Source organism: Carassius gibelio, chromosome B13 (assembly GCF_023724105.1).
Source record: "Carassius gibelio isolate Cgi1373 ecotype wild population from Czech Republic chromosome B13, carGib1.2-hapl.c, whole genome shotgun sequence".
Taxonomy (NCBI): Eukaryota; Metazoa; Chordata; class Actinopteri; order Cypriniformes; family Cyprinidae; genus Carassius; species Carassius gibelio.
The window spans coordinates 21,056,631-21,078,626 of record NC_068408.1 but is presented as its reverse complement, the minus strand read 5'-3'; the positions used below and the strand labels follow the sequence as shown (position 1 = coordinate 21,078,626).

The window sequence follows — 21,996 nt, the reverse complement described above, 5'->3', positions numbered from 1 at the left end:
ATGTTTTCTGAAAGTATTCCTGAGCCCATGTTGTTATTTCCATTACAATAGCAGTAGCATTAGAGTAGGAAACTCATTTCTAATATCGCGCCACTATTTTTCGCCGCAGCATTGGGGGAATTGATGATCCTCTGCCCATCTTGACTTCTGTATATTGTTATTCCATATTTACTTGATCTTTTTTTTTTTTTTTATCTGTGTTTTTAGTCCTGTCACTGTAATTGTGTTGCACTGTGGAAGCTTCTGTCTCAAAAACAAATTCATCGTATGTGTAAACATACCTGGCTGGCAATAAAGCTCATTCTGATTCATAACGGCCAAGCCATATATGGTAAAACTGCACTTCAATTGAACAGGGTGTTTCACAGTTGTTATGGTATGACGAAGTTTTCCCCTTTTTCCATATGAACACCTACAGAACTCTGAGGGATGCTGCGCTCTCCAATGAACACAGGGATCCGTCTGTTTCCTCACTTCCTCTGTCTCTCTCAGGGCTCGGCTCGAAACTCCTGTGCTCTTGGGCAGCCATCTTGGATCTCGCTTTGAACGAGAGTCAACAGACGCGGCTGTTTAGGTGGAATGGAACCGTCAACAAGCCCGTCTTCTCCGCGGCTCCGACGCCTGTGACCGCTGCCGTTCGCACTGAATATACCGGACCCATCGCTCGATGAGCAGATTGTATTTTGGGAAGATCGCAGGGGAGGCCCCGTGAAGTGCCGTTTTGTCTATTCTCAACGTTACTTGAACCGGACATCCGAAATATGAAGCAGACAGCGACGCGAGGCCTGGAAGTATTATGTTTTTAACAGTGCACAAGTTGGCCGGTCTCATTAGCTATTTTGGGATCTCTTAGATGGCTCGCAATCGGTAATTAAACGCAGTAACGTCCGCGAAATATTTCTCCCAAACTTTTAACAAGTTTGTTACCAGCTTTAGAAGCGAATCAATGATATTGACCAAACGTGTAATCTGTCAAATATATAGTTTCCCCTTCGTTGCCCCGCAAAACCTGCTCCTTAAACCGTAATTCCGGTAAAGCAGCTTTCCATCAACACCATGTCAACAACAAGAGCCCCGCTGCCCACCGTCAACGAGCGCAAGGCTGAAAATGTAAGTAACGTTAGCCTATTTATGTTTAAGTATTTGATTAACAATCAGTAATAAGTACTGTTAACTGACTCCATCCTGTGTTGTTTTTATCACTTGTGAGTGTGTTATTTTGATCTTGTCGCGTCGCAATTTATGGCCGTGTTTCAGAAACTGGAGAGCTGCCTTCATAGACAACGATTATGGTCAAAACTAAGATGCCGTCTAAAATCATTCAAGCTGATTTTCCTTCAGAATTAAGGGCAGTGTCGCATCCCACATCGTGTTTTATGAGTTGACCGGGTGCTTTTAAGTGGATTAGCAGTATTGTGCCAGTCTTTGGACAGATGGGGCACCAGGCTGAAGTGACGCATGGGGTCCAGGGCATCGGTAAATTGGCTGCTTTTCTGCTTATGAGTGCAACATATGCTTGATTAGTTAAAGCCCTGCATGCTAGTGAGTGACCGTGCGTGGGTTTGCACGTTTAATGCGCAGATAGAATGCAGATATTGCGCATTGGCGTCAGTCTGTCCTATAGGTTACTGTTCATACGTCAGCAGTGAGGGAAGGTGACATGAGCACGCGCGCTAATGCGGGTCCCCCTTAAAAGTGCCTGTGAATAATCTGGCATTATGACTTTTCTATCTGTTTGTATCTATCTATCTATCTATCTATCTATCTATCTATCTATCTATCTATCTATCTATCGGTCTATCTATCGGTCTGCCTGTCAATCTATCTAATGTCGTTCTATCTAGCTAGCTGTCATGTTCTAATATATGTCTATCTGTTGTTGTCAGTCATTGATTCTATCGTATCTATCATTAGTTCTGTCAGTCTGTCTTCTATTGTTCTATCTATCTTTCTATCTATCGTTCTATAATTTGATCTAAATCTGAATGAATTGCTCTTTTTTTTTTTATCAAAATCCAGAGAGGACATTGTGTGCTTACTGAAGTTATTCATATAAAGTTATAAAGGAATCTGTAGATGCTTCGATGTGTGAAAGTTAGTCTGTGTGGATTATTTGTTGACATTTATTTACATGTATAATGCCTTGCGAGAATCTCCATACTTTAATGCAAAAAAAATCTCTCTGCCTCTAACTCACACAAATGTACACACAAACACACACACACACACACACACTCTCGCACATGCACTGGGTGTCAAAAAGACTCCAGCAGTGATGCAGCTCGTCAGTATCGGTGTTGGTGGATGGGAGAGTATTGATGAGTTCTTCTCACTGAAAAGACAAGTGTTTGGTTCAGTGTGATTCAGCTTGCCAACACAAAAATGAGAGGATCGCAATCTAATATGAAGCATCGTGCAACTATAAGCGTAAGTGACCTTTATTCATGACTGTTCTTCGCATTTTATTGCTTTTTGTAGGTTTTGTGTCAAGCCTGAGGCTGTTGGTGGATTTATAAATCTATTAGGCAGAGCTTTGTGGATAACGGTCAAGTCGGGGTGTCACGGACAATATGCAGGATTTAGTGGGAGCATTGTATAGCGCAGTGTCAGCACTGCCTTACATACAGAGCTGTTAGTACCACATGAGACTCACCGACTTACTAAACGTCATCCTATTGCACTCATGACCTCTAAATGGGACAATTCAGTTAGTCTCAGTATTATTTGTTGCCTGGTGTTGCACAGAGGTCCTCTCACAAGGTCACAAGAGACCTTGAGAACCGTCAGCATAATTAAATGAACTTTATTTTTTAAATATGAAAATTAGAAGTACTTTTGATGTCTAACTTGTTAATGCTTTGGTTAACTTGTGTCAATTTTTTGACTGTGTTCAAAAAAGTAATAAATGTGTATGTTGTCAGGGTGAGGATGGATGTGACTGTGCTAATGGACCTCTCTGATGTGGCATGGGTGGAGTCAATATTAGTGATTTCTACCCTGGGGAATTAAGTTTCCTTTCCATGCATAGATAATGAATGTTTTTTCAAACACGCTGTAACATATACATATTTGTTATAGTTTTTTTTTTATTTATGGATGTGTTTTTATTCCTAACAGCATACAACAAATAGCCATGGCCGAGGGGAGGGGACCTCTCGGTCTGTGAGGTCGAGTGGTCGAAACCGAAATTCTGGCTCGGGATTAGATGATGTGCACCCTCTTATTGGGAATTACCGACTTCTAAAAACCATTGGAAAAGGCAACTTTGCCAAGGTCAAAATGGCTCGCCATATCCTCACAGGAAGCGAGGTGAGGAGTCAAGAGTCATGAGTGTGTTTCCTGACACACAGACACAAACATGCTTTTCTGCTTTCATGTTTCCTTTTGGAATTTTTTGAATTATACTTTGTTAAAATCAGTGGAGCAGTGTAATGTAATTTGAAAAAAATCTCATGATTGATTTTATTTTTTATTTTATAATTTACACGCATGCATGTTAGATTTTTGATATAACAATCCTAACGTGATACACAATCATTCCAAAGTATGGGGCCAGTAAGAAGATGCAAGACTGCATTAAAATGATCAAAAGTGAATAAAGGCATTTATAATGTTACAAAAGATTTCAGTTTCAAATAAATTCTTTCAGTTTCAAAATAAGTTCTTTTGATCTGTTCTTCACAGTTTTAACAAAAATGTTTATATTAATATTAACAGAGCACCAATGATATATGATGACAACTGAGCAGTAAATAAGTATATTAGCATGATTTCTGAAAGATCATGTGATACTGAATACTGGAGTAATGATACTTGAGATTCAGCTTTGCCATCATCGAAATAAATTGCATTTTAAAATTTATTAAATTAAGAAACAGCTATTTGAAATTGTAATATTATTTTACAGTATTGCGATTTTTATTTTTATTGTATTTTTTAAAAATCAAGTAAATGTAAAAAAATCTCACAAACCCCAAAGTTGAATGTTAGTGTATATAACTGAAGAATATTTTAGGTTGCCAGTTTTCCTCAAATTTCACAAAATTCCACAAAGTTTTTTTTTTTTTTTTTTTCTCAGGTGGCAATAAAAATTATTGATAAAACCCAACTAAATCCAACAAGCCTTCAAAAGGTGAGTTTCACATTTAATACTAAAATGTGCATGTTATGTGTATTGATGTAAAACTGTGTCATGATTCAGGGGTTTTCTTCCTCCGTGCTACTAGTGTTGTGTCATTTACCTACAGGAAGTTCTCTGTTTGTTCATGACTCTGGGTTTGGGTCTTTTTGTCTGAGTTGTGTATTGGCTACTTGGTTAGTTTTGTGTTTGGCAGCAGTGCAGTTCCATTCTGAATCATAGGTAATGCTGGCAGTCAGCTCAGATTTCTAAACTGTGTTGATCTTCTGTGCTAGTATCCAGAGCATTTCTCAAAATCTTGGTTAGTAGAAATGGAACATAATTTCTGCTGGTGTTCTCAGTCACCCATCATTATGAGAAGTCCATTCAAACAGAAGCTCCTCCAGCAGTAACCTTCACACTCTGAGCTCAAGTAGTAAAGTACACCAGCTGTGGTGCAATACTGTCCCCACCTACTGCAGGCTGCGCCGCCACTCAAGCCGCTCTCCACTGAGCACATCCTGTCACACCTGCGCATTTCCAGCCTTTTATTTGGAAACGTTTATTTCTAAATGTGTACAAAGCTGTGTGGGAATTGAGAGAGAGCGAGAGCAAATGCTGTAATTTGGTAATGCAGTTAATATAACACGGACAGCTTGCATTCTATGCGTGTTCTCTTGTGACATTCTGTTCTCTTAAAGGGAAAGTCCACCAAAAACTATTTCCGAACCTACAAGAAAACACAAAGGATGATATTTTTTGTATTTTTTTTTGTCTGTTTGTTCAAAGTCCAGGCTACCGAAATTGTCACTCTTCAGAAAGCTTGAGAAAGACTTTATAGTCCGTCTGAATCGAGTGGTTTAATCCAAGTCTTCTTGCTTTAGTTAACAGCTTTAATTTAAACTTTTTTTATTTTACATAAACATTGATCAACTCACATAGAGCACATCAAATATGGTAAACAGTATCTCAGTTGTACTTGATGTGACACTGGTATAGATTAAGTATTGCTAAATCTATAGTTCCTCGGTTAAAGAACCTTTTTAGCAAATAGTGATTTAAATTCCCATTTTTCTGTTGGATTGTTCTTGCTGATTGTACTCAACAATCATACAGTGTGACTAATGTAGACTGATTCATAAACAAATGATTATTATAAACAGGACTTGTGAAAGGACTTGTGAATCAATGCCATGAGATGTGCTTGAATCAGTTTAATGACTGAATCATTTGTAGTTTCTGTCTACTTACTTTCAGAAACGAAAGTCATTGTCAAATCTAAAATAAACATACTAATGCCGAGTTCACTATTAAAGTCATTGGATCATCGTTGTTTTCTGGGGTTCACATGCACAATGGATCGGCGACAGGAGGTTACGCACCACATGACTTTATAATACGAAGAATCACAGACAACTCTGTCTGGTCTGCAAACTACGTTTCATGTAACTCCTCCCAGAACTTCCTGCTGCTCTGTATCTTGCTCTCTCATTGGTTGTACTGTCTATTTTGGGCATTTGTCTGTGATTTTGCGAGAGCTGTCGTCGAGTGAAAATCGGGCCTCAAATCATGCAGTGTGTACTCAGAAATTGTTATTAGTATTAGTCATTAAGGAACAGGAAATGTTTGATCACATTATTGAAATGTTGTGATTTGAAAACCTCAATTGTCTATTGTGAGAAGTGTAATGATATATGAATCACAGCTCACACAGAAGTCACGGTCAAAGCCACTGGTCATTGCGATAAATTCACGAAGCCATCTGAAACCGATGCGAAATCCTTATTGAGAAGTCTGTCAGCATTACGTGAAAATCCAGATCGTTTGGGTTTTTGTTGAAATTACTGGATTTTGCCCATGAAAATTTGCTGAGCAGTGGTTAATGATGCTCCTTTAGTAGAAACTCTGCGATAGTGATCAAAAAGAAATAAAAAAACCATCAGCATTATATCCCCTGCTTTTCACGGTTGTGGATGATTAGAACAAAAACTCAGATTTATACAAACCTTTATTGCTTGTCACTCTGTAGTGTTGCGTCTGTTATGACACTGTTGTGGTGAATCAGTCTTCACAACAGCCAAGGTGGAAAGAGGAGGAGGAGGAGGAGGAAGAGGATATGTGGGGGAAGGACAGATGGACATTTTCGGTGGGCCGACAGTGAAGTGACAGACTGGAGGGACCTCAAAATGGTAGGAGATGGAAGATAAAGGCCAGAACAGGCAGAGACAGCCTGATGACAGCCCGAACAAGTGGAGTAGAAGGTGTACATGTGAGTGATAAATGTGAAATGAAAGGCCGGGAGAGATGTGTGCATGGGATGATCAGAAGAATTCAAATGATAATGCTAATCAGCGCTTGCTCAGAGATATACAAGCCGAGGACACATCTCTAATTTTAGCTGGGAGCTGCTCGCCGCAGCCACCATTAGTTTTTCCACAGCACCATTGATTGGGATTCAGAGTGTATCCTCGCTCTGTGGCCTGCTGGTCGTCAGCCAACACACGGCTGTGACTCACACACCGCAATAATGAGAGACTGGCCCAATCAGGCCTCTTCGGTCTTTCTAGTTTTTGCTTTAATTATCAGCATCGCCTTCATTTTCTCTTCCTTTTAACCCTTTATGGTGTGCATTATGTGTCAACGATGAAAAGATGTTTTTTTTTATGTAAAGTTCTACATTCTATTCATATTTTTTCATTAACTCATCTTCATTGGCTACTTTAAAGGGTTACTCCAGCCAAAATTAAAATTATGTCATTAATCACATACCCCCATGTCGTCCCAAACCCATAATAGCTCAGTTCTTCTTCAGAACACAATTTAAGATATTTTGGATGAAACCCGAAGGCTTGTGACTGTCCCATAGACTGAATCTGACTGATGGCAGATGTATTCTGATGATGACTTTTCATACCTTTTCTGGACCTTGACACGGTTATTTACATGGCAGTCTATGGGACAATCACAAGCCCCTCCAGGTTTTCCTCCAAAAATTTTTTAATTGTGTTCCGAAGACGAATGGAGCTTTTACGAGTTGGGAACAACATGGGTGTAAGTGATTAATGACAATGTTCATTTTGGGTTGGAGTAACCCTTTAAAGTAGCCAATGAAGATGAGTTAATGAAAAAAGTTCATACATTTTAGGGTGGAGTATCCCTTTAACACAGTGTTTAAAATAATTAATTTTGAAATCTAAAAAGTGTGACTTTCAAATTGTCCTCACTCCTGTTTATACGATAGCTTGCATTACATTGAACCAGAGAGGTCTTAGTTTTGCTGCCAGGTTTTTTTTTAAAACTAAACTGAAATGTGATGTGACTAATGAACCTAGAGCTGCAGGAAGATGACGTCATGATGACACAGATTCATTTCTGTTCTCATGATTGCTGTGAATAGCACCTGTACAGATGCAGATGGCAACTTCAGAATGCAGGAAAATCACAACTGATACAGTGTTATTTAATACCAGTCCAGTCCGGATCTTAATCAACAGTGGCTTCAAAAACATACATGATAAAAAAAAAAACCCAATGCTTATCACAACGATATTACTTTAAACACTCAGAATAAATACATTTTTAATAATAGTATTGAAGCCACTTTATGCATAGCCACATTCCAAAGTTTGGCAGTAGGTTGAGAATATATAATGGTATTATAAAAGAATTATTTAGAGTTAATAATATTTAGATTATTGTTTGAGTTTTAGGAGTTTGATTCTCTGTCTTCATTTCCTTGCTGTTGAAGCAGTGGAGCATGCAGTGATGTTTTTAGGATTTCCAGGTTGTGTTACTCTAACACGTGTCCTCATGATTGTGCGTGTGTGTGTGTGTGTGTGTGTGTGTTGTTGTGAGTTGGAGGTTGTGTAATAGCCGTGGGCGTTTGAGGTCTGTTCCCTCGACTGAAGTGAGATGTTCTGCTGTGGACCGGTGGTTTTTAGTCATCGCAGAGGCGTTAAGACAGTGCACCGAAGGGAGAGAGAGTGCAAGAGCTATAAGAGATACGGAGGAAAACAGACAATTATGTGAAAATATAAATCAGAAATGAATTGGAATTCATATGAAACTGGAATAATAAAAAAAAAAACAGGTTATCATGTTAAATTAAGAATTTTAGTACCCCTGTTATGTGTGTCTTTTTTATTTTCCTTTTGCTAATTCTTTTATCTTAAACATTTTATGAAAGCATTGATCTTTTCTTAACAACAGATCTGGATGTCTTTTAATCAAGGAGTTGATGGATTCAGACATATTGACAGTCTAATAACAAACTCAGAGTGAGAACGGGATGGCATCGTTTGAGTCATGTGTAATAAATCAATAGACACAGAGTCTTATCTGGCCTTTCTCAGACCTCTCTGCTTCACCAAACTTTTAGGCTGATAGTACAGAGACAAATCACCAGTGATTTGCATCTTGGAAAGTTTTCCCTCCTTTCTCTTTGACCCTTTACTTTTCTTATCATTGGAGTTTGCTGTATTCAGAGAGCAGTGTTGGCACTATTTCCACAGTAATTTTGCCGGCAATGTACTTCTACACTGTTTAATGACCTTCACGTTTTCAAAAGTTTCTGACTGATTTCAAAATGGTCATTTCAAAATGTCAGTTTCAGTGATCTGATTCAAAACACTATCTATGAATCATTACAAATGTTCAGTGTGTACATTTAGTCTATCAGTTGAATTTGGTCAGAAAAACTAATTGTGAAGTAAATGCTATATATAGAACATTTTAAAATAATTATTCATATATTTTGAAATGCAATTAATTGCTGTGTTGGCAAAGCTGAATTTTCAGAGGAACAGTATTTATTTAAAATAGAAATCATTTGTAACATTCTAAATATTAACTGAATGCATCTTTGCTGAATAAACAAATTGATTTCTCCTGATTAGTAGTAATAATTTTGCTTACTGACCTCAAAATTTTAACTGGGTGTCTTAAGTCCTTTTACAAAAACATAGTTTTAGAAATTAACACATGAGTCTGGATTACTTTGCTTAATATTAAAGATGAATTAAAATTGTATTGAACCTGGAGCGTTTCTTTTACCCAACAATTTTTTTACGGTCTTCAGATTAAGGGAAGACACTACAGGCAAAAAACCTTTTTAATGGACTGGTGAATTGAGATTTTGTCCCGTTTTACCTTCACAACTTGTCTTCTTTTAGACTTGTTAACAAAAAGTCCAATATACACACAAGTTTTTTACACTTTAGCTGTTTGCATCTGTGGATTCAAATTTCAGTACATGTCTTTTAAAGGCTGTTTTCTCAAAATTAGTTTTTCCTTATGCACTGAGCCAGAAATCTTCACTTCATCAGATTATACAGTTTTATTCCAGTCTTTTTACAGAGGGTCCTGTTCATAAGATTCATATGTAATTTGCCTAATTTATGTATCTTTTTTTTTTTGTTACTTAAACACTTTTTTTCTGTTCTGTTGACTCTGTTTTCTGATTTATAAAGTGGTAAAGGGATATTCAAACAATAATTTCAAACCTGCCTTCATCCGATATTCAGTTTTCTTTTCTGGAAATATATGCATGTTTGTGCAGATTTCATTAATAATGCCTCTTTTGCATATTAAAACTTGTAATACAAAACAGTTGTCTTAATGTTATGTGATTAATCCGTTGGGGAAGTATGGTGATTTAGTGAGTTTGTATTTACATCGTGTTCTATTACAGTATATGAGTTCTGCAGTGGCCTCAATGTTTCATAGTTGAGGGAAAAAATGTTTATGAGTGGGTATAACTCACAGAATGTAGTGTGGTGAGAATTGGATTGGGTTTATGGTGTACCGAAAGTGTTTCCCTGTGGTCCAAAATCTCACCACGTCTCTCGCACCCTCTCCAAAGCTACACTTGTGATAGCAGGACGTGGAAAGCAATATGTGCTAACAGCTCAGGAACACAGTCTGCTTACTAGTGCTATTAAAGATGCATGACTCTTCCATTCCATTGAGAGGGGAGGATCCAGCCTTTTTTTTAGAGATCAATAATGAATAGCACTCCACTGAAAAGGAAACTCTCTGTTCGCTATGACAATGACACAGTCCAGCTGTATTTAGCTTCCTGTTTCATGTTAAAGCTGAAAGATGATGCAGAGCTTTTAACAATTCATTGTGACATGTTGATTACATTTAGTTATGATCTTCTCTTCAACAGCTTTCCAGAGAAGTCACAATCATGAAGAATTTAAACCACCCAAATATTGGTGAGCATGTTTATATACACACACACACACACACACACACACACACACACCATTGTTTTTAACTAAACCTATAACTAAAAATATTTTCATTAATTGAATTAAAACTGAAATAAACTAAAATATATAAAACGGTTAACTAAAACTGTAGCTAAAAAGATTTTTGTTGGTTGAATTCAAACTGAAATAAAACAAAATATAGAAAACTGTTGTAAACTAAAATTAAAACTAAAATCAAATCAAATATTAGATGAAAAACTTAAACTAAATTAAAATTTAAAATTTTTGGATTTGGCAACTAAAAACTCTTAAGTTGAATACTAAAAATACTAAATTTGAAATAAAATTAATAAAGATGACAAACATATAACAGAATGACTAACATTTATAAATGAAAACTGAAAATATAAAAATAAACTTATTCAATATATTATTAACTATAATAATATAGAAATAACCAAAAGCAAAAGCCGATCACCACATCAACGTGGTGCCCTCTGGAAAATGACCTGAGAGAAGTTGACCAATGTTGACGGTCCCAAGCGATAGGTGGAGTGACGCATTGGTTGGATTACTTTTCGGTTAGATCAAAGGCTAGGCCTAGTTAAAATTTGGATCTGAACGTGTCCCCCATAGGCGATGCGTGTCGTCCTCGACCCAAACAACGTGAGAAATGTGCGAGGATTCCCTGCTGATGGACAAAGCGGGCTAAAGACGAGAGTCCAAATACGAATTGCAGTGTTAAATGTTGGAACAATGACCGGTAGTGGCCGAAGCTTTAAAGAACTGCCACATTGACATTGCATGCTTTTAAGAAACCAGTTGGAAAGGCTGTTGAAATGACGTTGGGCTCGCAGTCAGTGAGAAGCAGTGGGACAATGTCAATGGAGTCCATTGAATTTCCGATCGACTCGTGGCCATCAAGATGAAATCAAACAAGGCGACTCTTTGAGTTGTCTCAAGCCACGCCCTGCAGACGGGCTGCCCTGACAACGAGAAGGATGCTTTCTGGGAGAGCTTAGATGCCCACCTCCAAACCGTAGGTTCAGACGAATACATTGCGATTGGTGGTGATTTAAATGGACATGTTGGATCAGCTAGGGGTGGATAAGAAGCGTTGCATGGTGGAATGGGTTTGGCGACCAAAATGAAGGCTGCAACCGCATTTTGTAGTGCGCCGAAGCCCATGACTTGGCCGTTGTCAATACCTTCTTCAGGAAGGCCAAGCCAAGCCACCGCATCACCTGCACCAGTGGCGGCTGCACATCGCAAATCAACTACATGCTTATCTGTTGATAAGATTTGAAACTCGTGGCAAACGCAAAAATGATCCCATCGGAAGAAGTCAGCCTTCAGCATTGCCTGCTCTTCATAGATCTCCAATTGGACGTTACCAGTGAGAAGCGCTGGTAAGCGCTATGCTTTTCAGTATGGAAAACATCAAATGGTGGGGCCTTCCCGAGTGCAAAGCCCAGCTATCGGCCCACCTGGACTCCATGGATGTGGACATGGACCAGCCAGCATCAGCCATCTGGGATGAAGCGGTGAGACAAGTTTACGAAGTCAAGGCGTGGTTTCAGTCCTGCACCGATGGCGATTTCCAACGATAAAGCCCTCAAATCCACAGCAAAACGAACCATGGCAGCAGCACAAGCAGCCCGTTACTAAATTGGTCATGCCAAAAGAGGTGTTGCACCAATCACGTCCAAGATGATGGAAGGACAGCTCCAATGGTACAGACATGTTATGCACAGTGGCGAAAATTCTGTAGGGCGGACTGCCTTGGGTCTCAAGATTGAAGGCTAGATGCCACACGGACGACCAAAGAAAAGATGGAAGGACCAGATTACTGAAGACATGCATCATCTGAACGTTATCCCTGAAGATTTCTTGGATCGAGCCAAATGGAGACCAGCATGCTGCCATTGCATGTGATAAACGATAGGATGAAGAAGTAACTTGATGCTTGTTTCCACTTACCCCTTTTTGAGTCTGTACAACAGCCTATAAGTAATGGCTTAGGTAATGCTATTCTCATTTAGTTTAATTGATTCTCCTACATTTGTTGTCATTTCCTGTTTGCAAACAGAATGATTATCAGAGCCAGACACGTCGTCATGTCTTCACACAGAGGGGCTTTATGTAGCACTAGACTGTGTTTAGAAACACTGTCGGTGGTACAGCATGAGAGAGAGCTGCATGGTGTTTCACGACAGACAGATGTTCAACAAAATGGGAAGACATGGAACATGCTTTAAATGTACAGAGGGCGGTTTTATTTTAATTAACAAAATAGATTTAATATCTAGTTTATATATATATATATATATATATATATATATATATATATATATATATATATATATATATATATATATATATATATATATAGCATGGTACCAAATCATGCACTTTCATATAAAAACTGTATTAGTGCTGCAACAACGCGTCAACGTTTACATCTCGCGTAATGGCATACTGGGAATGGAGAAAGTTGCATTCTATCACAAAAACAGAGACCACTGTTATCAAAAGTATGGGGATACTTTAAAGAGCCAGTAAGATGAAAATTCTAAGCTTCCGATCACAAAGTCCTGTACATTAGGTTTAAATCCATCAAAGGTTAAAAAACATTGTCATTTTGTCAAAATATCATTTTAAAATTACCTCAATTCTCAGAGATCCCCAAACGGTTCGCGCGAAGCTGTTCAAAAGATTCAGTTTCCTTAAACCCCACCTTTCGGTAGCATACTGTGTTCTGATTGGTCAACTAACATAGTCAGGTTTGATTGGTTGTTCCGCACACACCTCCACGGTAAAATATGCGTTAGCATCTGTTTGGGGTGAATTATGTCTTATTACTCTCATCGCGAAGCAAACAGTAAAATAAAAAACTTGAACAGTCTCGCTGCTTTTTCTTCTGTGTGGGTGTATTCAAGCCGCGTGCTTCAGTTTGAATCTGAATAGTGTATATTCACGGAGTTACGATAGATACGGGTAGGCGGAGATTATTATGCAAAGTGTTCCTAGTGACGTACATAGAGATGGGCAAAAGATTTGAAATCTATAACGACTCGTTTCAGCGATTCAGAGTTGACTCCTTACTTTAGAAGCCAATAACTTTATAAATCGTGTACATTTTGGTTTAATTATTTGCACATTGTTTACACTGATGGGCAGCTACATCATACACTGTAATACAGGTAATTTTTGATTTCCCATCTGTGTGGCTCTTTAAACAGAGGACAAATAAAATGGCCCTTTGTTCCCTTTGCAAAAACGATATGGTGTACCACGGCAATAAAACTGCAATGCTCGAGCACCTCAGAGTAAAACATCTTGGCGCTCTCTGGTGTTACGGTTTAACTGGTTACCGTGTGATCTGGTGACCAACTTCCTGGTTCAGGGTCTGATATTCTTGCGCTTGCGGCATTCTGAAAAGTTGAGGTTTTTATAACTCGATGCGGTGCGGACACGCCTGGAAAAAACGGGCGCGTCGTGAATGCATCGCTTCCATTATGAGCGTGCTTATCGCGCGCCTACATTGGAAATAACGAACTTGAGCGCAAAAGACGCGATATGTGAACTGCCCCTTAAAAGACAGCGCACCGCGAGACAACAGTCACAAACCACCAGCTCCAGATCTCTGGAAACCATGCTAAACCATAGCAGAACCCTCACTACATTTTATGGTCAGTGATGCTAAAGAACATTTCATGACGTCTCAGACAATTGTAAATTTATGGCTTCTGTGGTTTAATTATAAACGCTATCATAAACTCATATTTACCATTGTAAAATAATTTTCTTTGCCTCTTTATTATCTTATACTGTAAAAACCACATAGGTTGAAAATGAATAAAGGTTGAAATATTATATTAGAAGTTGTACTTATATTTTTTTTGTAAAGTTATCCAAAGGATTTATTAGCTAATTAAAAAAAGAACATTAGATTAATTATTTATTGTAATAAAAATAATCGTTAGATTAGTCGACTAATCGGAAAAAATAATCGTTAGATTAGTCGATTAATCGAAAAAATAATCGTTAGATTAGTCGACACAAAAAATAATTGTTAGTTGCAGCTCTAAACTGTATTTATTAATGTGTTTATTAATCTTTTTTAAGTCTGTTTATAATATTGTGTATATAAAAATATATGTATTTTATAGCATATGTATGTATATAAACTTTTTTTTTTCTTTAAACGCCAGTACTTTAGAATAAGCATTTAATCTGCATTAGACAGTCCACCTGATTTGTACCTGATTTGATATTAAAGACACCTTTTTCTTTTGCTTCCTTTTAATCTTTGATGATCATTTATCTCTTCTGTATAATTGCCTGTCTCTCTCTTTATAGTCAAACTGTTTGAGGTGATAGAGACTGAGAAGACACTGTTTCTTGTGATGGAATATGCCAGCGGAGGTAAGTGTGTGTGACAGAGAGTTTCGTTTTGCATCCTTGTCTTTCCTGAGGGTTTATTTCTGACCTCTGTGCTCTCTGTCTCCTGCAGGTGAGGTGTTTGACTATCTAGTGGCTCATGGGAGGATGAAAGAGAAAGAGGCCAGAGCTAAATTTAGACAGGTGCAGTTCTCTTCCTGTTTTCTTTCAACATGTTAGACACACACTGTGATTGGTTTTAAACTCTGTGTGAGTTTAAATTAGTTCATCAGCCTCGTTGTGTCCAGTAATGACCCCAGCCCAATAAACCCACGTCTTGATTGTTATTAAAGACCCCTTTTAACATGTTTGTTGTGTTAGGTTACTCAGTTATGTCACTGCAGTAAAATGTGGAGAGACCGAATACACTGGCATTAAGTAGGAATGCAGTTAATTAATGTTGTGCAGCTGTGCCATATTATCTGCACTCAGAGCGTGTTCGTTACATCATAATTTAACTGGGGATGGAGCAGTGAGTCATTATTAGCAGGGTTGAGTCTAGACAGTTCTGTGGAACAGAAGAGCCAATCAATGCTAGCCATTGAATTTTTAGAAATGCTATTAATGTGATTCGACAACCCATGACAGGCTTGGCCTGGACCAATGTCCTTTTCCTCAAATGTATTTAGTAATATCTATGTCACTACATGTGATTAGATGCAAGCAGTTTTCCACTTTTATTTTTTGAATATTAAGTGATCAATATCTACAGTAACTTAAAGTTTTGCCAGTACAAAAGTTATGTTTAGGTTTATGTGTAAGTGAGATGTGTTTCTGTGCTGCTAGCACCAGTGGTAGTGGCCTAGAAAAAAAAAAGTGTGTGTGTGTTTTTATATATATATATATATATATATATGCGAACAGTTTTAATCTATTTGAAATAAGTCTCTTTTGCGTGCCAAGGCTGCATTTATTTGATCAAAAGTACAATAAAAACATCAATATTGTAAAACATTTTTACTCCAGTCTTCAGTGTCACATGATCCTTCAGAAATCATAGTTTTTTTTAAAGATTCTTTGATTAATAGAAAGTTATAGTTATTTTTTATCATTATTTTTATCAGTTTTAGTCAGTTTTATAGATCCTTGCTGTATTAATTTGATCTTTAAAAATTCTTACTGACCTCAAACTTTTCAGTTGTACTTTATAATAAATAAATAAAAGTGATGTTCAAAATCATCCCACAAATCACTTTAGGTTGTATTTGCACATTTAAAGAAAAATAAATAAATAACAAAAACGGCATCATCTTAAAGCCTCTTTAACATTTGAGGATCCTTCTGCAAGATTGTAAATTTAATGTTTTGCCATGTATACCAAAACAAAGTTTCAATATTTGTTAGTTTAAAAGGTAAAACAACTGATTGAATATATTTATTTAATGATTTCAAGCCTGACAAATGATCTGATTTGTATTATTTGTACAGATTGTGTCAGCTGTGCAGTATTGTCACCAAAAACACATTGTTCACAGAGATTTGAAGGTAAGACGTTCTTTTTTGCGAAAGCAGATATGGCTCATATGGCTGTATTAAAGTGCATATGTGTAATAACATGTATGGAAAATGCAAACAAGATGAAAAGAAGCTAAAAGTGTTCTGTGTGTTTCCCCAGGCTGAAAACCTGCTGCTAGATGCTGATATGAACATTAAGATAGCTGACTTCGGCTTCAGTAATGAGTTCATGGTGGGAAATAAGCTGGACACGTTCTGTGGCAGCCCCCCTTACGCTGCCCCTGAGCTCTTTCAGGGAAAGAAGTACGACGGGCCGGAGGTGGACGTGTGGAGTTTGGGCGTCATACTCTATACGCTGGTCAGCGGCTCCTTGCCCTTCGATGGACAGAATCTCAAGGTTTTACTTCCTTTTATCAGTGTTTGTGTTTGTGTGCATCGCTGTATACTTACCGCTGTGTGTTTTCCACAGGAACTGCGTGAACGTGTGTTACGTGGAAAATATAGGATCCCTTTTTACATGTCCACGGATTGTGAGAACCTTCTCAAGAGATTCCTGGTCTTGAACCCAACCAAAAGGGGAACGTTAGAGGTTAGTCTCTGTCTCTATCCATCTATCGTACCTCTTTTCTGGTTGCCTTTTTTTTTTTTTTTTTTTTTAAATCATTTTTCATGACATTTTTCAAAACACTTGTTCTGTACTAAAAGCAAAGGGGAGTGATAAATTCAGTATTTATATATGTATACCATTATAAAATGAAGCTGTCATTGCTCAGAAATATTCAGTGAAAATTTGGTGTTTTTCATGTATTATACTTACTTCAGTTAAAGTATGTTGTTATCTTGGTGTCATATAAGTGAGAATTATGAAATATTCTTGTAGGCACAGGTTTACTGTATTTTACTTTATCTTTAAACATTTATATTATAATAGAAATTTATTTTATTTAATTTTTTAATACTTTTATTCAGCATGGATATATTTAATTGGTCAAAAGTGACCTTTAAAGACGTAAAATGAGATAAATGTAGCTCTATAAATAGCTTTGTCATTACAGGACTAAATGTAAATTTTAAAATATAGATTTTCATAATTTTTCACAATATTACTATAATTTTGATTACATAAATGCAAGCCTTGGTGAGTATAAATTACTTCTTTCAAAAACATAAAAAAAATTCAATGGTAGTGTTCAGTTAGGGCTTATTTATTTATTTTTATTAATTTAGCTTTTTTTTTATTTTGTTGCAATGATCATTCCTCTGATAAAAATTAGTCTGAAAGCAAATATATGCATGTCTAGATATACTGAATACCAAAGGCTGAAAAAAAAGAAAAATTTCTAGCTATGTCACCTAGAAATGGTGACGTCTGCCATTTGCATTGAGTCTCAGACAGGATATTAATATTTTTTGTTTTTCTTTCAGCAAATCATGAAGGAACGCTGGATCAATGCTGGCTTTGAAGACAATGAACTCAAACCCTTCCTTGAGCCAGAGGCCGACATCTCAGACCAGAAGAGAATAGGTGAGAGGAAACTACACTGCAGTTAATTCGTTTGCCTCTATATAAATGTTCATTTTCATGCAGCGGAAACATTTCGCATGATCAACTTCGGAGCCCAGGGCGATTTATATTTCTATCACAACACTGAGAGAAAGCGTCCAGAGACAATGAAATGAGGGTGCAGAGGGCACTCTTGTTAGTGTGTGTTGTTGCGTAATACCCAGCAGCTGGCTCCCTGCTTTATCAACATCTCCGATGTCTACTCCTCCCTCTCCCGCTCTATTTCAGCGAGGATCTCCCCCTGTAGCAATGTGATATGATCACATGACTCCCGGTACGAGAGCTTAGCTCGCAGGAGCACGAGGCAGTGCGGTGCAGCCCTGCTTTGCACGCTTATCTGTAGTCGACCCGCACATACGCCTGCCAGTGTAACCACACATATACATGAGTGCACACCTGGTGACTTATTGAGGAAACTGCAGAAACAAGAACACTTGAATGTGGAAGTCAGAGAACATGGTGATTGTGCTCGTCTAGTCTCACGTTGAGAGGAGCATGCTGGAGCCTGGCAGCCCACAGAGAGGTCCTTGTGTATGTGTGTGTGGAGAAGAGGTGAAACGAGAAGCTTTGGCTCTTTGAAGGAAAGCACTTCGGTCAACCAACATATGGATTCCCATGAGCCCATTAAAAGGCAGATTTGAGAGGGAGAAGGTGGCTTAATTCAGGCTCATGCAATATATCTTTCCGTCTTCCGTCATGCATCAATAGAGAGAGCTCTTCGTCACACAACATCCGACTGGCTCCTGTATCATGTAGATGCGCTCTTGAAAACCTCTAAACATCCTGACCAGTTTTACTTGTGTTCTACTTACATGTTTAAGTTTTTCAACTTTGGGGTTTATAAATTACTGGCTCATTACATTCAGTTACTTTTGACGGATGCTTTTCACCAAAACGACAAACAGTCGTTTAATAACTGCTCAGTAGACTTGTTTTTCTTGTTGGTACAATTACAAATTACCGTTAATTATATACAATTATTAAAATAAATCATTTATTAATTATTAAAGTGATTTATTTAGGGGTTGCACATTATTTTACAGTTTGTGTACTGTGTAATTACAGTGTACTTACCCAAGAAAGTACGGAGTAAGGTAACTAAATGAACTTAACAAGGTTAGTTTCAGGTTTAGTTCCTAGTTATTTCTCATTTATTCCAAGTACTGTAGTAAGCTCATGTGTAATGCAGAACAGGACAGCAAAGTGCCTCTGCATTCGTTCATGTTAGGTTTCGTGGACCAACAAACAGCATTTTTATTATTTATTTTACAGCATTTATGAATATAAAAATTTTCTTTAGTAATGTTTGTTCATTTTTTATTAACTAATGGGCTGTTATTATCATTTTTTTTTTTACTTAATATTAAAAATGGGTAAGACTTTAGAATAAGGTTCCATTAGTTAATGTTAGTTAACTACTTTCGTTAACATGAACTAAGCAAGAACAATCCTTCTACAGCATTTATAAGTCTTAGTTCATGTTAATTTCAACATTTACTAATGCATTATTTAAATCAAAAGTTGTGCTTGTTAACATTAGTTAATGCACTGTGAATTACCATGAACTAACAATGAATAACTGTATTTTCATTAACTAACATTAACGAAGATGAATAAATACAGTAATAAATGTATTATTCATTGTTTGTTCATGTTAATTAACACATTAACTAACATTAACTAATGGAACCTTATTCTAAAGTGTTACCTAAAAAGGTATTAATTGTTTAAAAGTTATATTGAAATTTGTGTTTGAATATATTTTAACATGTAATTTATTTCCGTGATGCGAAGCTGAATTTTCAGCATTTATTACTCCAGTCTTTCTGTCATTCTAATATGCTGATTTGGTGTTTAAACCTGACTTATTATTATTATTATTATTATTATTATTATGAATTAAAAAAAAAAGTTTTAGAGGTCAGTAAAATGTCTTTACTGCCATAGGACCAATTCTCACTATTAACAAGTTGCTAATTAGCATGCATTGACACATTGACTGCTTATCAGTGCATATCAAGCACATATTCTGGATGACCTTATTCTACATCCCTAATCCTACCCAATACCTAAAATTAAAATTATTACTATTAATAGTAATCAGCATATTAGTAGGCAAAAGTTGTAGTTAATGGCAAGAATTGGACTTTAAAATAAAATGTGACCAATACATTTTTTTTTTTTTACAAAAAAATTATACAGACCTTAATGTTTGATTTGTAGTGTATGTAAAATTACCGTTATCCAGTATTAGTAAATGCTACAAAATCCTGTGCATAATAGCCATTCCATGAACTAATGTAAAGTGTTACCTAATAAATGTATCGGAGTTAAAAACAGAAGGTACAGTGTATTCTCTTTTAAGGAACAGTGAATGGGTGGCTACAGGACGGATCTGTGTATTGTTAGCCATGTGTAGGAGGAGCGGATGACTCATTCTTACAAATAAACTGGATTTATCTCTTGGTATCGACCTACTGGTTTATAGTGTCTGCATAGCAACTGAGTGGGGTGATGTGTGATACGATTATGCTAACATGTTGAATATTAAATTATCCTCAATCTCTAAAAGATGCTATAGTCTACCATTAGTGTCTGATTTGGTAAACAGCAGCCCTCATTGTAGATATCATTCATGTTCTTAATACAAACAGTGTGGGATTGCTTGTGTGCTTTTTTCTTGATCTGAATTCTTTGTGTGTGTTATTCTCCAGATGTGATGGTGGGAATGGGCTTCTCTAAAGAGAAGATTCAGGAGTCTTTGTCCAAAATGAACTATGACGAGATCACAGCCATATACCTACTTCTGGGAAGGAAGACCAATGAGGTGCGCTGCTAATGAAGAGTGGCTACTTACAACTGATTTTATGGTCTATGTTACAAATGTGACTTGCTGCTGTGGTGTGTTTTGTAGGAGGTCAGTGAATCCAGCTCCAGTACTAATCTCTCCGTGGCAAAGAGCAGAACCACCGGTGAGATGAACGGCCAGTCACCATCGCACCTGAAGGTCCAGAGAAGCGTCTCCTCCAGCGAATCCAGAAAATCTAGACGCCACAACGAACAAGGTGACGTTCTCTTCACAAACAGACTAATATTAGCTTTTTGGATCCAAAAGGTGCATATGTGCACAGACTATCAACGGAATAAAAATTATACAACTCTAGTATCTACTCAAGTCTACTTTATTCATGATTTGCCTCTTAACTAATTCAGTGAATTACACATCTGAATCTTTGCTGAGAAAATCTCCCGAATGTCTCTTTCACAGTTGGTGTGGTCGCTAACTCGGCGTTGAGTAACTCCAAGAAGACGGTTCCTGTCCCAGCTGACGGTGATGGCAAACAGGAAGCTGGAGTCACCGCACGTAAACCGCCCACTCACAGCCCCCCGAGCCCACTGCTGGGTAATGCCAACAACCCAAACAAAACAGAAATACCTGACCGCAAGAGAGGAAACTCCATCACACCTAATGTGAGTTCACCCTCACTGATGATGTATGTGTGTGTGTGTGTGTGTGTGTGCTGGTATATATGGTTTTTGATGACACACGTGTGTAATGACATAGGTACTACAACGTAAACATGGTTTTTGAGGAGTCCAATAAACCACAAATGCAAGTGTGTATGTGTGTGTGTGTATGTATGTGTAAATATATGTGTGTGTGTGGTGTTGTATGTATGTTTGAGAACTTTCTACTGTATTAATTATTTTGTCTTATTGAACTGTTTTTATTGTGCAGCACATTGGTCAACCCATGGTTGTGTTTAATAGTGCTATATAAATAAAATTGACATAGACATATAAATTACTAGTCAAAACTTTGGGGTCCAGGAGATTTTCTTTTTGTTGTTGTGGTTGAAAGAATTGAATACTTTTATTTGGCAAGGCTGAATTAAATTGATCAAAAGCGATAGTAAAGACATTTATAATATTACAAAAGATTTCAATGTCTTTACAATTTTATTTTCAGCAAAGAATGCTGAAAAAAAAATGTTTTATGATTTCCACAGAAATATAAAGCAGTACTACTGCTTTCAACATTGATAATAATAAGAAATGGTTCTTGAGCAGAAAACACCATATTAGAGTCATTTCTGAAGGATCATGTGACACTAAACACTGGACTAATGTTGCTGTAAAAAATCAGCTTTGCATCACGGAGATGAATTACGTTTTACAATATAATGAAATGGAAAACAGTT

The 21,996-nt window shown here is 37.2% G+C and overlaps 1 protein-coding gene across 10 annotated transcripts in view; it reads left to right on the top strand.

Moving 5' to 3' along the window:
- Window positions 1-443: 443 nt before the first annotated feature.
- The window catches only part of LOC127970573 (MAP/microtubule affinity-regulating kinase 3-like), a 29,795-nt gene continuing 8,242 nt past the window's right edge, over window positions 444-21,996 (top strand). For 4 of the 10 annotated variants that reach the window (XM_052573204.1, XM_052573203.1, XM_052573201.1 and 1 more), the window contains exons 1-13: window positions 445-1,110; window positions 3,118-3,309; window positions 4,079-4,132; window positions 10,287-10,335; window positions 14,695-14,760; window positions 14,849-14,919; window positions 16,204-16,260; window positions 16,391-16,627; window positions 16,700-16,819; window positions 17,656-17,755; window positions 20,509-20,621; window positions 20,709-20,859; window positions 21,063-21,265. In XM_052573204.1, the coding sequence (XP_052429164.1) occupies window positions 1,057-1,110; window positions 3,118-3,309; window positions 4,079-4,132; window positions 10,287-10,335; window positions 14,695-14,760; window positions 14,849-14,919; window positions 16,204-16,260; window positions 16,391-16,627; window positions 16,700-16,819; window positions 17,656-17,755; window positions 20,509-20,621; window positions 20,709-20,859; window positions 21,063-21,265 (1,467 nt within the window). In that variant the 5' untranslated portion in view covers window positions 445-1,056. Of the gene's footprint in view, window positions 1,111-2,271; window positions 2,428-3,117; window positions 3,310-4,078; window positions 4,133-10,286; window positions 10,336-14,694; window positions 14,761-14,848; window positions 14,920-16,203; window positions 16,261-16,390; window positions 16,628-16,699; window positions 16,820-17,655; window positions 17,756-20,508; window positions 20,622-20,708; window positions 20,860-21,062; window positions 21,266-21,996 lie in introns of those variants that run through there. The other 6 variants (XM_052573199.1, XM_052573200.1, XM_052573198.1 and 3 more) reach the window with 3 other exon arrangements.